This window comes from Filicampus tigris, chromosome 1, assembly GCF_054856515.1.
Source record: "Filicampus tigris isolate MCC_2025a chromosome 1, RoL_Ftig_1.0, whole genome shotgun sequence".
In the NCBI taxonomy this organism is placed as follows: Eukaryota; Metazoa; Chordata; class Actinopteri; order Syngnathiformes; family Syngnathidae; genus Filicampus; species Filicampus tigris.
Genome location: NC_141217.1, coordinates 4806672 through 4822500, shown reverse-complemented (window position 1 = coordinate 4822500; position 15829 = coordinate 4806672). Strand labels below are relative to the sequence as shown.

At 41.2% G+C, this 15829-nt stretch overlaps 1 protein-coding gene across 2 annotated transcripts in view; it reads left to right on the top strand.

Moving 5' to 3' along the window:
• LOC147152564 (lysine-specific demethylase 6A-like) overlaps positions 1 to 15829 on the top strand; it is a 59226-nt gene that overhangs the window by 35941 nt on the left and 7456 nt on the right. For both annotated transcript variants that reach the window (XM_086048522.1, XM_086048525.1), the window contains 13 exons: positions 3300 to 3431; positions 3521 to 3592; positions 3686 to 3787; positions 3919 to 4326; positions 7501 to 8351; positions 8641 to 8770; positions 11768 to 11873; positions 12000 to 12205; positions 13457 to 13515; positions 13632 to 13706; positions 13788 to 13936; positions 14032 to 14146; positions 14243 to 14430. In XM_086048522.1, the coding sequence (XP_085904648.1) occupies positions 3300 to 3431; positions 3521 to 3592; positions 3686 to 3787; positions 3919 to 4326; positions 7501 to 8351; positions 8641 to 8770; positions 11768 to 11873; positions 12000 to 12205; positions 13457 to 13515; positions 13632 to 13706; positions 13788 to 13936; positions 14032 to 14146; positions 14243 to 14430 (2593 nt within the window). The remainder of the gene's footprint in view (positions 1 to 3299; positions 3432 to 3520; positions 3593 to 3685; positions 3788 to 3918; positions 4327 to 7500; positions 8352 to 8640; positions 8771 to 11767; positions 11874 to 11999; positions 12206 to 13456; positions 13516 to 13631; positions 13707 to 13787; positions 13937 to 14031; positions 14147 to 14242; positions 14431 to 15829) is intronic.

Below are 15829 nucleotides of genomic sequence, written 5' to 3'. Positions count from 1 at the left end.
CATGTATATGTGTGTGTATATATATGTATACATGTATATGTGTGTGTATATATATGTATACATGTATATGTGTGTGTATATATATGTATACATGTATATGTGTGTATATATATGTATACATGTATGTGTGTGTATATATATGTATACATGTATGTGTGTGTATATATATGTATACATGTATATATATGTATACATGTATATGTGTGTATATATATGTATACATGTATATGTGTGTATATATATGTATATGTGTATATGTATATGTGTATGTGTATATGTGTATATGTATATGTGTATATATATGTATATGTATATGTGTATATATGTATGTATATATATGTATAATATATGTATGTATGTATATATGTAATATATGTATGTATATATATATAATATATATATGTGTGTGTGAGTGTGTGTATATATGTATAGTCGCTGTCATGTGTAAAACACTTTTTTTTTTTTCAATTTTCTTATTTTTACCTGAGTGGTGTTTCCGCATTACAGACGTTGCATTAATGTGAAAATTAACATTTTTTCCAAAATTTCCCAAAAAAGTGTTTTTCACAGGACAGCGACGATATAGTGTCATGGCTGCTTCCCAGGATCTATTATTTAGATGGTGAAGGAGTCTAGCCAAGTGTTTCTCAGTCTCCCACCCCCCTTTCTTTCCAGTAGTCACTCGGCTTCACCCATCTGCTGCGGCTCAAGTCGAACACTAATCTCACCATTCCCTCACCTCACTACCCACCCGTACAGAACAAAATATAGCCGGCAAACACTTTGTCAACAAATCTGTTTCCGGGGCAAACTTTACCTGATCTGTTTGACACTCTGACTGATTTAAGAGCTGCAACTCTAAAGCCAAACAGCTGCAATCATAATTCTCGCACTTGTGACAAGGGTGCCATCGGTGAGGTTGTTTTTTTCGTTCAGCCTCCAACCTTCAGTCTCTTTCTGCTATCGCGCCCTTGTGTTCCATCACTTCTTAATTTACATGTTTTTCACTCTAGGAAGTTGTAGTGTTTGTTTGTGCATGATCGCTGTTGTATTGTTTTGACAGCGCTTTGATGTGTTGACCAAGGTCTTTTCACTTGGTCCGAGTGATCCTTGAATATTATTTTACAATGTTAATACTATGTGGTTTTTATCTTTTAGAATCTGAAGGGAGAATAACGTAACACAATTCTGGCGATGACATAGCACGGCTGTATACTAGCTTGATGTTTTCTCTTTTATAGGGATGTTATACCTCTTGTACTGTTGAATGCATTCAATGGATTCTGTGCACACACCACTTTCGCGTTTGGGGTGCTAACGTATAGCGACAGCAATGAGAGCAACAAACTCTTCAAAGTATACTTTATGTCTGCTAGAATTTCGTCAAGTTGCCGTAAATCACGCGTGACCCTTATACTTTCTACAGTTATCCTAGTATCGGCAGAACGATTTTAGGATCAATATCTGCGTTAATGAGACAATCAGCTTGACAGTACAAGTCCATGTGCACTTAGAATTGCACGGCTTAAAACCTTCGAGAGACAGTAAACTTTTCAATTTATCGAGAGCACTTTGAAAAAACAGCTGTAGCTGTTACAAAGTGTTATACAGATTGATCATAATTGAATAGAACACCTGTATTGCCACTTTATTTGGCAAATACAGCCAAATCGAGGTAATAAAAACATAGAAAACAATCAATAATAATAGTGACATATGTACATTTACTACGGGTGGGATCAATTTTATCATGCCTTGATAGTGTCTTTCATTGATTGCCATGACAGCAGATTTGTGACGGGCATGGCCAACTCACTGGATTGGAGCGAACACCATCCATTGAGCGGGGAGTGAGTGAGCTTGTTAGAAAGACACCGAGCTTTGGCAACCGCTGAATTGTTGTTGTGAATGGGGAAATTGTCTCAGCGAATGTAAACGTTCCATCTCCTTTGTAGTAAGGGGTCACTGTTCAAAGTATTAAAATAAAAAGCAGAGTTGAATCGCTAAACCTGACTGGCGGCACACCAGAGTGTTGGCTGGATGAGCTATCCCTTCATCATTAAAAAGTAAAAATGCTTGAATTGTTGACCTTGAAATGTACCAGCACTGAGATATTGAATATACAGGAGGACCCAAAATGATTACAACACATACTGTATAAGTGCCTGCCATTTCAATAATTGATGATGAGCTCTTAATTTATGTGGTCTAGATTTGATCACATTTCCAAAATTTGCTCCAAACGTCCACCTTGGCGCCAAAGACACTATAACACGGACACAGTCCTCCCTTGGAATACTGTATTTCTGATCTTGCATTCATTTCAGCCTTCAAGTGTCTCACGTCTTGGACATGTTCTCATAGACACGGTCTTTCAAATAGCCCCAGAGGTGGAAGTCTGGGATGTTTAGGTCAGGCGAGTACATTCTGTTGAATCTGAATTTTGTAAGGGTACAACTTTAGCTCCATGATCAAAATCCACCTAAGTGATTCCCAGGTAATGTCTAGCTCATGGCTATGCCTCCTAATCAACTTCCTAGGGCTGTGAGCGACAGAGCCCCTGATGTCCTCAACATTCCTAGCCACCGCCTTTTACACTTGAGTCATCTAGTTTGGACGCCTTCAGCTTTCAAGCTCAGGTTCCGAACAGTTCTTTTTGGTTATCATTCCAATGTCAGAATGTTATGATAATTAATACAAATTTTATCAGTTGTAATCATTTTGTGTCACCCTGTAATGAATTAGGTTATTTTTCCACCAGGTAGTTTTTAGTAGCTTGAAACTAACGGGGACTAACGGGAAAAACCCTTCCACCGCAAATTCTTAGTGTGTTGTTGTGCAAATGGTCCATTTGCTTTTAGTCATTGCATCAAGCTCCAATTTGCCTACTACTGGAAGCGGAGCCACTCTTTCAACCCAGGGCTGCTATGGCACTGTGATGCTTCAGTAAACCATGTCAGGATAATTTGATAACAGTGTAGACCCAGTTAAACATGTTACAATTATTTCAATGGCAACATTTGTTTCTTTTTTCCCCCCCATTTGTCTCACTTTCAATCCTCTGCTTGGCTGCGTATTTCCTTTTCACTCACTTTAACAATGTTTCCTTATCTTGTTGTCCTTCCTAATTTCCCATTTTCTGCATCCTTTTCTCTCCACTTGTCTTTCTGTCTCCACTCTGATCTTTTCCAACCATTATTCAATGGCTTTTGTTTCGTTTACCCCTCTGTCTCTTGCTCTTTACTCTTCCCTTGTTTCATTTTGCCTGCGCTACTCCCCGTCTTTCTCCTGTCCTTCAGGCCTGTAAACCCAACCATGCTGCAGAGGGTGGTGGTTCAGGTCAGTCTCTGCCTCCTCACGTGGCCGCACTGGGCCAAGCAGAGGACCAGTCCTGCCCAGCCAAGAGGAAGCGAGCTTCCAGCCCTGCCAAGGTAAAAGCTTGTACTATAAGTCTTTGCGTGTACTTATTCTTTGACGCTACCTTTTATTGCGCCCAATGTGCGCTCTTCCATTAATTCAGGGAGATTCCTGGGCCATGAATCCAGTGCAACAGCCTGTTCCCAACTGGTACCTCTCCCCACAGAAGTTGCAGGTTGGTCATTGCATTTATTGCATTTTATATTCCTAATTTCTGGTTCCAGCACTTTTTATTTATTTTTTATTTTTTAACTGTTATTCTCTGCAGTTGTTGGAACAGCTACGGAGTAATCGAGCCAGTTTGAAGCCCCCGCAGCTGCAGATGTTGGAGCAGCTGGAAACTCAGTTCACCATGATGCAGCAGCACCAGGTAAAATGATGGCTTGTGCATTTGTGCAATACACACATTAGCAGAAATAATGGTCACACGCTGGACTACCCTTCTGTCGCACATCTTGTGACCTTAATGAATGTTCATGGTATCTTCCTTTCCTCTTGTAGATGCGGCAGAATGCATCAGGAGGTCAGGTGCGCCCCTCCTTCCCCAATGGCCCAACTGCCAATTCTCTCCCATCCCCTAATCCCAGCCTGCATTCCACGCGGCCCCATCTGGGACCTCATCGGCCCCTGTGCCCCCCTCAACCTTTGGCCAATGGGCCTGTATGTCCCGGGGCACACAGACACTCAGATTCAGTCACCCTTCCTGTGGGTGACAGCAACAGTAGTAGTAACAGTAGTAGTAGTAATAATAATAATAATCAGCCGGGGCCAACAGCCTCGGGGCCCAATAGAGATGTGCCTTATCTGCAACCTGCCGGCAGCGGCGACGCAGCACTGCTACCTCACACCTGCACAAGCACGCAAACACAGGACGCCACGCCACGCCCTCTGCACCTTAACTCCTCTCAGGTAAGTGATACTTTTGCTGCAGTTTGGAGCTAGCCTTCCCCCATCATTATGAGGGACTTAAAGCCCAAATTAATTATTTTTGCGAAGCAGACAGAAAATTAAATCCCAGCTCGGGACAACTCGATGAGTGTAAATTAACTGTGAGTGAACACCGTGCACAACAATGCCACGGCTACAACTGGTGTGTTGTCAAACACCTCGCAATTTTTTTTTTCTTTTTTTAAACGTTTGGAACAATCAATGTTAGGGGCTTAATGGGTTAGTGGGCTGGTAATAGTCTGGGGCCATTTCAACGCCATTGATTTAAAAAATTAAAAAGCATATTGTTCAATACAGTGTGCATTTCACCATGACCACTGTATGAAATGATTCAATACAGATGCACATATTGTACGTGTATGGGTGTATGTATGTGTGCACTTCAAGGACCACTCTGAAAACATAAACTCTTAAGAATATTACAAGGGCCACATATAAATGTGTACATCACACGTTTGCACACATTTGAAATATTTCTGTCACTGTCCTGAAGTCCTTTTGCGCTTTTGTTTTTTGCAGTGACTTAAAATACTGTCTTCTACAGAAAGAATGTTAATTTTAATTTCAAATTTTTAATTTTCATCTCATGAGGATTTGTTGTTGTTATAAAAAATACATTACATATGAACAGTATGTTGAATGTATATATCCGTCTTGTCTTTTATCTTGACGTTCCAACAACAATTTACAGAAAAATATGGCATATTTTGGAGATAGTTTGAATTGCGGTTAATAACGATTAACTATTTTTTAAGATGTGATTAACTTGATTAAAATGTTTAATCGTTTGACAGGCCTAAATATAATATAATATTGTATTTTTATATATATATATATATATATATATATATATATATATATATATATATATATATATATATATATATATATATATGCACGCACACACACAACACAGAGAGAGAGAGAAATTGTATCATGGAAAGGTTCATTTGACCTAATTTGGGCTTCCAGATTGTAAAACACAGGACAACAGGAATTCAACAAATTTGAATACTGTGGAGAAATTTGCCCAAATTTTGCGGCGCATGAATGTTTTAAACTGAGTGTCACAGGTGTCAACAAATTGCTCCAGTTTGGTTCAGTTGTCTCAGTTCAGTTCAGTATGGGCAAGACTGCAGACTTGACAACTGGCCAGACCATCATTGATCCCCTCCATAGGAATCATCAGCCACAGAAGTTCATAGCTACGGAGGCTGGCTGTCCAGAGTGCTGTGCATATCAATAGAAAGTCTATTGGAAGGGCAAAATGTGGTAGGAGAAGATGTTTCAGCAAGAGATGACCATTGGCTTCAGGGGATTATCAAACAGAGATGATTCAAGAATCTGTCAGAAATTCAGAAAGAGTGGAAAAAAACACCACATTCAGAGTGGTTGCTCAACAGTGCGGAATTTCAGCTTCATAATGCACCATGCATTTTCAATGGGAGACCAATCTGGACTACTGGCAGGCCAGTCAATTACATGCATCGTTTTCCTACGATACCACGCTGTTGCAACATGTGCAGAACATTCAGCATTAATGGTGCCTTCACAGATGTGCAAGTTACCAATGCCATGGCCGATAACACACCCCCATCCCATCACAGATGCAGCTTTTGAACTTTGCGCTAATAACAATCCAGATGGTCCTTTACCTCTTTGGCCCAGAAGACACCACACGTTAGAGGTGGGCGATCTATATCGTTATCATCATCAATCTTGCTTTCACGATGTGTAATTTTACATGATCGAGTATTAATACTGCCTCTGACCCGAGTCAGTCGACGGCCGCAAAGTATGAGGAAATGCTGAAAAATCAGTGTGCATTGACGGCAGAAGAGGAGGAAGTGATAATCATTCGCCGAATCAGCGGGCAGGACCCGGTCACGTGACTCTGTCTGTGCTGCAGCGGAGCTGTTTCAAACATAGAGGAGTGTCGAGCGGGGATTCATAGTGAGGCGCGAGTCCACGTCGTCCGTAGTCTGTAAATGGTTTGGGGTTGGCAAGACTGACGTCGGTGGGAATAACATTGTTAGATGTGCCAAAACGGTCACCGTGAAGAGCAATTCTGTTGCACCATGAGCCATATGGATTACGAGGAAAATGTACGCATGCACGCTAAACAAAAGCTTAAACACACACACTCAGAAAAGAGTCGCGTTGAACCAAAAATATAAACGCACGCACGCACATACACACGCTTTTAGTCCGCATCATTCATAACCACAGTGTACGGGGGACTTTCGAGCTCTGGCTCTTTTCTGACTCTCTCTTTTGTGCCGCTACCCTCGTCTCCCACATGCATCAGTCAGTAGTGCTCGTGCGTAAACTCACGCTAATAAGTGGACCGAACCGAACGCAAGTGGACCGAACCGAACATGCCATACCGAAACGTATTAATACACTCACGTGTACCATTACACCCCTAATTGATAACGACATCCCTAAATTCCTTGCAATTGTACGTTAAGAAATGTGCTCGTAACTGTTGGATTATTTGTTTGCACCTTTGTTCACAAAGTGATGAACCTCGTCCCATCCTAGTGAACAACTGAACGTTTTGGGGATGCTCCTTTTATACCCAATCATGACACTCACCTTGTTTCCAATTAGCTAAGCGCCCAATTTCAATGCAAAAGAAAACAGTGATAGTGACTGAGCAGGACGATAGTGACTGAGCAGGGCCACGAATAGCGAAAATCCCCTTTAGTTGATGCCAATTGAAATGCATTTGCTGAAAAAAGTAATTAAAAAAAAAATTATTAAAATTAGAATTTTAAAAATGAGTTTTTTTAAGCAATAACATTTCAAAAAGGATAATACACTTTTTGTGAGAAAAACAGCAGTGTGGGGTGATTGCTGGTGATTGTTTCAGTGGGGAAAACAAAAGAACCCGCCAAAATTTGAAAGAATTTGGGGGAATGTTCATTTTTTTTTTAATCTGCGAATATGCAAATCCGCGGGTGCCGAACCGTGAGTATCTGGGGGTACTGTGTTGTAATTGATAATGATCAAAAATGCAGCTTCCTGCTAGCTGCAATCAATGAACAATCATGCCATAAATATTGTGACAATTCTAAGGCTTCTTTTGCCCACCTCGAGTGGTCTTAATCAGCATTTGTGTCCTTCCTTCAGGTGCTACAGAAGCGGTCCGTTCCTCTTGTGGGCTCCAATACTGAGGGAACCACCTCTCACCCGCATCCCCCCAACTCCATTGCTCCCCTGCAGTCCAACAATCATGTTGGACATTCCAACGCTGCAACGCCACAACAACAGTCAGCGCACAACCACCTACCATCCCCTCCCTCTCTTCCCCCTTCCTCTACCTCAAGTGGGGCAGCACCCAGTGTGTCCGCTACCAAAGATGGCAACACGGTCACCGCATCCGCATCCCTTGGTAATGGCAGTTCAGAGGGAGGCGCACCTTCGCCATTGCCATCAGCAGACGGCAAAGTGACGCAGTCCGACAGCCTGGTCTATCACATCCACTTGAGGGAGGAGGGCAAGGTGGCAGAAGGTGGTGAAAAGCAGAGCCTTAGCGCAGACAATCCAAGACTATCTGCCCTGCTGGCAGGGAGGGGCGAGGGGGGTGAGGGAAAGACAGAAGGGACTGTATCGACAAAATCTCCCAACAAAGTCAACGACATCCACCCTGCAGGCTTGCCCTCAACCCCCAACACACAGGGAAGCTCAGCTGCCTCCTCACCTGTCTCTGTCATATCCACAGCCACACCCTCACCCAAATCCTTAGAACACACCCAGATAGGCAGCCATAGTCCCGCCACACCTATAACAACAGCACCGGCCGTCAATGGTAACGGCAAAGGGGGAATCTCTGAGGACTCTCAGAGCCCACTGAAGGCCGAACCACCCGCTGTCACCGGTCTCAAGGCCACGCCACCGCATGGCTGCTCTTCGTCATCCTCATCGTCTTCATCATCGGTATCAATCTACCCGAGCTCCACAGACGTGTTGAAAGCCTGCAGGTGAGGCAAATGTGTAACAAATGTTCCTTTGCTAATGGCTCCCTCCAGTGGTATATTATAGTCACTGAAGCATTATTATGTAATTGCGAGGCAGTCTTGTTGCTATGCAGACATTTTGTAAGACATAATGTTAACATTTATTTGGCTGTTTTACTGAATAAAATATGAGCTACATTTATCATTTCGATCAGAAATTGATGCTCCATAAGTGGTGAACAAATTGCAAAAGAAATATCTCAATCATTTCCAAGTTGTAGTAGATTGTGCTGATGAAAAATTGTGTGTGCAGAAACTTGGGCAAGAATGGGCTTTCCAACAGCAGCATCCTTCTCGACAAGTGCCCGCCGCCACGGCTCCCCCCTCCCCCCACGCCAGCCCTGCCCAAAGACAAGCTCAATCCACCAACCCCCAGCATCTATGTGAGTAGCAGAGAGAATCTACCTGACCCGTGTCTTCTCTCTCGAGCTAAAGTTAATAATGTCGTATATAGATAAGTGCTGTGCGATATGGACACACTTTTGTATTGATATATATCTCCAGTTAATATTTCAGAGCTGTCAAATGTTATGGATCGTCCATCTTTTGTTACGAAATTCACTGAACGCCAATGAAAGTTCTGGCAACTTTTGCCATCTCCTTGAACTTTAAAGCGGAAGTCAACGCAAACATATTTTTTTCAAGAATATGTTTTATGCAAGCCCACTAGTTGAAACAGGGCATTCTGATAAATATTGCGCTTGTGGAATAAGTGTTAATCCACCCGATTTTAGCCATCTCTGGGGGCGGCCATTTTGAAAAAAATATGCTTGGGTTGACTTCCACTTTAAGTCTCGTTACACTAACAGTAACTACCAGAAGACTGTATAGTCTCAATTGAACTATTTCATGGGAGCCAGAAAGATCGACGCACAGCCGGAAGAAGGTCTAATCTATCCAAAATGGTTGCTTGTTTTTATACTAATTTCGCTGCGCCTAAGTGACTGGATTCAAATAGTATGTCTGGCAAGAGTGCCATACATAAGGAAGGCCAAGCAAGGAGAGGGATCACAGCGACACGGCCTAACTCAAGTCACCTATGTAATCATGTGCCAAAGAGGCCTAATCTAACACTACTCGTGAGGCGTGTAACACTGATTGTTCCGGATATCTCTAAAAAAATCCAGCATCCGACATTATCAGTGGCTCGAGGCCAGTACAGCTCTGTGTCGAGCCACCAAGACACTTCAGACACTAGCTAGTACAAATTTCATTAATGATTTCAAGAAAATGAACTGTCTTTCTTGTTAAATATTAAATGCTTTCCACTGTTTGTATTGGGGAATTATTGCTGCCTGCTATTTTGCGCCGCCATAGCTAGCTACAAGCTAAAGATGGTTAGCTGACGTGTCTAAAAACAAGGCAGATCCGCGGGGAAAATTAGTTTTGCGTCTGGTGTCATCACAACATAAATCGCTAATCATTGCCTCCGCGGCAGCGAATAAGCTACACGACTGACGAGGATCGTTATCACGTAAGGTGGACGGGCAGTAATTACCAAGAGAAAGACAGGAAAAGGCATGCCAATTGCTCACCCATCCTGACGGGCGCAAAACTGAACAGAACAGAAATACTCGAAGTGATTGTGTGGTACAGTTGTCACATAGGTCTGGCTGGAAACACCTTATAGCAGAGCGTAACCAACTTTGAACATTAAAAAGCAAAATAGCAGGCAAATTAGTAAGTGTCTGGAGAAAAAATAATGCACAGCGACACAGGATGCCGTCTGAAACCGAAAATGCATTCGTACGTCACCGCAAACACCACACGAGAACGGGGCCTATGAGGTTAAAAATATATTCATATAGTAAATATAAGATAAGATAACATTTATTAGTCCCTCACTATGGAAATTTACATTGTTTGAGCAGCAATAGTGAGTAACAAGTAAATATAAAAATAGCACGCATGAAAAGAGTTTGTTCATTGTACAAAGTAGAAACCTATATTATTGGCTCTGTATCAACTATCCAATCCTATCCATCAGAAATGTTGTTTCTTTGCAAAATATGATGAGTTTTACTTTTGACTTTTGAGATCTGATTGTGATTTAATAGATTTGCTTTCTTTACTACGGTTGAAAACAGATTTCGCAATCTCTTTTCAAATCAGTTTTCAAATTTTTTGCGGTTTATTTATAAATGTAGAAAACTCAGTGAAATGACTCCAACATGAAAACATCCATAGCTATCCATCAAACACAAAAATCCAGCGTGAAAATAGTATTGAAAATATGTGCTGGTACAACCAGTTTTCAATGAAAAACTGCACTCTTGTTACGTACATTGTAATTTCAATTTTAATCAAATTTTAGACCTATTTCCAAGCTTTGTTTTTATTTCAAAAATTCTGAAGAAAGTGTTGCATGTGCAATTGAAATCATTATTGGATGAACATAATGTCACGGAAAGTTTTCCAGTCAGGTTTTAAATGATGCAGAGCAATCACCCCTTTAAAGAGTTTTAATGACATCCTCTTGGCTAGTGACACTGGACACTATGTGTGTCTTGTTTTGTTATATATAACTGTAGCGGCCAATACAGTGGGACGCAGTATTCTGTTGACTCGTTTGCAGAACCAGGTGGTCATTAGTGGTAGCGCTCCTGAGTGGTTTAGATCCAATTTGGCTGACAAAACTTTTTGTGTTAGCCTTGGTTGCTCTGGGTACCGCACTGCCCCACTTTCGTAAGGTGTTCCACAGGGTTAAATTCTGGGGCCTCTGCTGTGTTCATTGTATCTGCTGCTCTTGAGTTCCATCTTCAGAAAACATGGTATTTGGTTCCTCTGCTATGTGGATGCAGTGTTTCCCACAGATTTGAAATCTACTTGGGTGGGTGGACGCCGGTGGGGGTGGGGCAATTTTTTTTCCTTTTTTTTTTGTTATTTTACGTTTCATACCCTGCATGCTATTGAATTTTCAGAGTAAAAATTGTTACCACATTACTCAGTGACACCACATTTTTTGCACTTATTTTCTGTTCAAATCAAAAAATAATAAATAAAATAAGGCTGTCATCGGATCGTAAGAGAAAAAACTGGATGTGGACAGCAAAAAACAAACATACTGAGCCTTAAAAACATATAACACCATTTTGTTTGAGGTGTGTGTGTGTGTGTGTATATATATATATATATATATATATATATATATATATATATATATACATAAATACACATACATACATACATACACACTATAAAGTACTTTTCCTTTTGTTGGGCTCAGTATTTGAAACATTTGCCAAAACTTCCACAGAAAAGCGAATACATTTTTACCTTAACTCTAGGTTTATCATAATTGTGGAGCACAGTGTGGGAATCAATTATTTCTCCCCCTCTAATACAAATACTGTTGAAACCCTGTTTCCTGTTTGCACCAGCTGGAGAACAAGAGAGATGCTTTCTTTCCACCACTGCACCAGTTCTGCACAAATCCCTCCAATCCTGTCACTGTCATCAGAGGACTGGCTGGAGCACTCAAACTGGGTAAATATTGAAATGACTGTATGATATTGTGCCGGAAGCCAAACTGCTTCATGTCACGTGCATGCTACAGTCAACCGAAAGGGATTATATTTATCATCCAGCGTTTTGTCTGGTTGTTATCTGCAGACCTGGGCCTTTTTTCCACAAAGACATTGGTTGAAGCCAACCCAGAGCACTTGGTGGAAGTGTGGACGCAGCTGTCACAACCTGCGGATGAGAACTGGGACGTGACGGGCACCAAGAAAATGTGGCGCTGTGAAAGTGCTCGTGCCCATACAACCATCGCCAAGTATGCGCAGTATCAGGCTGCTTCCTTCCAGGAGTCCCTACGGGTCAGTGACGAGACAACACACACCCAACAACATTCATCATGTTCATTCATAAAGATAAATATAGGGCTGAGCCGATAATTCAATATCGATATGTATCGCGATTGACACGTGATGGATACCAATAGAAAATGCCTTCGATAAAACATTTGATAGGAAACCAAAAAAAAAGAAAAACAAACCCGATCGCAGCATGGTGCGTGATGTAGGCAGCGCGCTTCCGCCTCCAAATATGAAGATGAAGAGTTTAAACCAAAGAAGAAGCAGCCTTTAAACCAACCAGGAAGAAGCATTTAAACCAACAAGAAGCTGTTAACTCAACGGAGCATGCTCGCGGGCCCAACGGTCGTGCGCTATGCTCGCGTTCAGCGAGCGAGCGCCGTAACTTTGTTCAAATAAATGACCACTCGACTCAGTACAATTCTTCAATTAAATGATATTTTGCATGATAACCCTATTAAAAACCTGTGGATAGAGCCATGGTGTACAAGAAGAGGAGTTCTTGTCTTTGACATGCTAGCAGTAGTTAGCCTTATCCGACATCGGCATCGCACTCAATGTAAAACCAAGCAAAAAATATTAATTGACTGTGGCAATAATGAGTCCGCTAAAAAGATAAAGTAGTCCTACGACGGTTGGTCAACGATGATGTATGCACTGCAAGAGAGTATTTGTTCACTTACATTGGATGAACATTGAATGATGGCTAATATATGTGTCAACAACTGCTTTGGTGTAGACGTAATGCAAATAAGCATTTACAATGCTCTGATGGAGGACAAACTGCACATTACACTACATAACAATATACAAAAAACAGTTAACTCTTATTTAAAGAAAAGGTTTAAAACCAAATCAATAATTATCAATATTGAGTGATATGAAATATCATAATACTAATATCTAAATACTTAGATTGTGACAGTTTTTCAAACCTTTCTCAGCCCTTCTAAGCACATTATCTTTAAAATGGAGTTTATTTCATCTTTATATCGACCAGTTTATTTCACTCTTTCATAGTTACATTGACCTCTTATTAAAGGTTAAGTATTGTGTTGAAATAAAATAACCTAAATGTATTTTTCTTCGGGTCATTATTTTCAATAGTTTAAAAAAAGAAAAAAAATTCAGTATATATCGATATCGACCAATATGAAACACTTATATGGTAATATGCTTTTCAGTCATATCGCCCAGCCCTAGATAAATATAAATACCCAATGTCACAGTTAATGCGACTGTCTAATTTTTTAGGAGGAAAATGAAAAAAAGGCACTCAAGGAACCCTGTGACACAGAGCCAGCAGCAGAGAGGTACAAAAGATTTGAAACAAACCACTCCAGAATCTTCTTATAGTTACTAATGTTTATGTCATGCAATGTTAAACTACAGCCAGAGCCATTGAGTATGTATGCTTGTCATTTGGCAGTGTTGTGCGCAAAAGAAGAGGACCCTTAAAGCACATCAAGTTCGGAACAAACATAGACGTGTCAGACGAAAGGAAGTAAGTGTGATTGTAATTTGGCCACCTGGTCCTCATTGAAGTTGATCTGCATTGAAACGCACTTTCTTCTCTTTCCACAAGGTGGAAACAGCAGCTCCAGGAACTCAGTAAACTGCCGGCGTTCGCTCGCGTTGTATCGGCTGGCAACTTGCTTAGCCACGTAGGCCACACCATCTTGGGGATGAACACTGTTCAGCTGTACATGAAGGTCCCGGGGAGCCGAATAGCAGGTTAGTTCAACCTAATGCATCATGTCTATTATTCCTTCGACCAAAGTGGGTATTTTGGGCAGTTTAAATTTTTTAAAATTTTTGATTACCCATAGGTCACCAGGAGCACAACAATTTCTGCGCAGTCAACATTAACATCGGCCCTGGAGACTGTGAATGGTTTGCTGTACCAGAGGCTTACTGGGGTGTGATGAGCAACTTCTGTGAAAAGTAAGGACTCATTCTGAGCTGCTGTTTGTTGCCAGGTAACAATGGGTGAACATTTTTGGAATAATGTGTTTTTGCGCTTGTCACTCGCACCCTCAGGAACAATATCAACTTTCTCATGGGCTCGTGGTGGCCAAATTTGGAGGACCTGTATGAGGCTGATGTGCCCGTGTACCGCTTCATCCAGCGCCCAGGTGACCTGGTGTGGCTCAACACAGGCACCGTCCACTGGGTGCAGGCCATTGGCTGGTGCAACAACATCGCCTGGAACGTTGGGCCACTTACAGGTAGGGGGTCTCAACGGCACTCAGAAAGGGGGGAAAAAAAAAAAAAAAACAGCCCCACTCTTTTTTTTTTCTTCTTTTTCACAAAGCAAGCAATTCTAGCCGAGCTGAACCTTGGTAAAGGAAAATTGCTTCAAATATAGTCTGACCTTTTAGAATGGCATTTGTGATTTCCAGCTGATTATTGACCTTTTCTGCTGATTGGCCTCAATTTCCTCGCTACAGTGTGTGACTTTACAAACATACTTCAATAGCACCGACACCATTCTTTTTTTCTTTGTTTTTTTTTTACACTCAACGGATGAAACGTTTAATGCAAAGCAGCTTGCGAAACACGGTACTTAAGTACTAAGTAACTGGTGAGTATCAACTGATTTAATATTTTTTAATCAGAGCATCAATGTCAAGTAGACAAAAGTATAAAATATGAATGTGCAAATTTAGGCAGTGATCACTGCCAGACAATATCATTTTAACTAAAACAGTGTTGAATTAAATATTTTTAAAATAACTTAAGGTCAATTCAGCCAGCAAAGAAAGAGTCTTAAACTTTCTGCATTTCTCTTTCATGCAACCCGTCCCTCGCTCTTGTGTGCGCAGTGCAACTGCAAATGGCTGATGAATATTCAGTATGAGGGCGGACTTAGACATTTCATTGGTCCACCATTAAAAACAATAAAATAAAATCCCATCCCCATTGTCCAAGATGGCACAAAACTGCTGAATCAACAGTAAGTGCAAAAACTAATAGTGAGTGGACATTTTCACCAAAATCCACTACTCAAAGATTTTAGTTAGGGCTGCACAATATATCGGGAAAAATATTGGCATCGCGATAATGGCCTACGCATATCGCAAAGACATGCAATAATTTTCTCATCGAAATGTATGCTTTTATCTGAATTTGACCAGTCAGATGCAGACTTAAATGCACAATGCCACCCAATATTTGGACATTGTCTAGGGCAGGGGTGTCAAAGTCAAATGGACGGAGGGCCAAATAAAAAATATTGCGACAAGCCGGGGCCGGACTGAGAATGTTCATTGAAATTTTTAAAAATGTCCAGATTGGATTGGGTCCTTCGCGTCTGCTGATGATGTCACGCTTCATATTTCTGTAATATATTTCTTTGCCTCTATGTTTGTCGCCCCCAAACGTGTTGCGGGCACGTACAAACTACTAGCTAGCTTTGTCGAAGGAGGGAAAAAAGAAAAGGAACCACGTCTCTCGCTATCAACACTTGGTGCTCGAGCAGCGTTAAATGCCTGCTCACAATGTGGGACATCTCAGCATTACATCGACACTCAATGAATTTATCAAATGCCAACAATTACTAATAATAAAACGTGAGATTTCTAACATGAAGTATTTCTTAATAAAGTGAGTTTTACTCCAAATAAG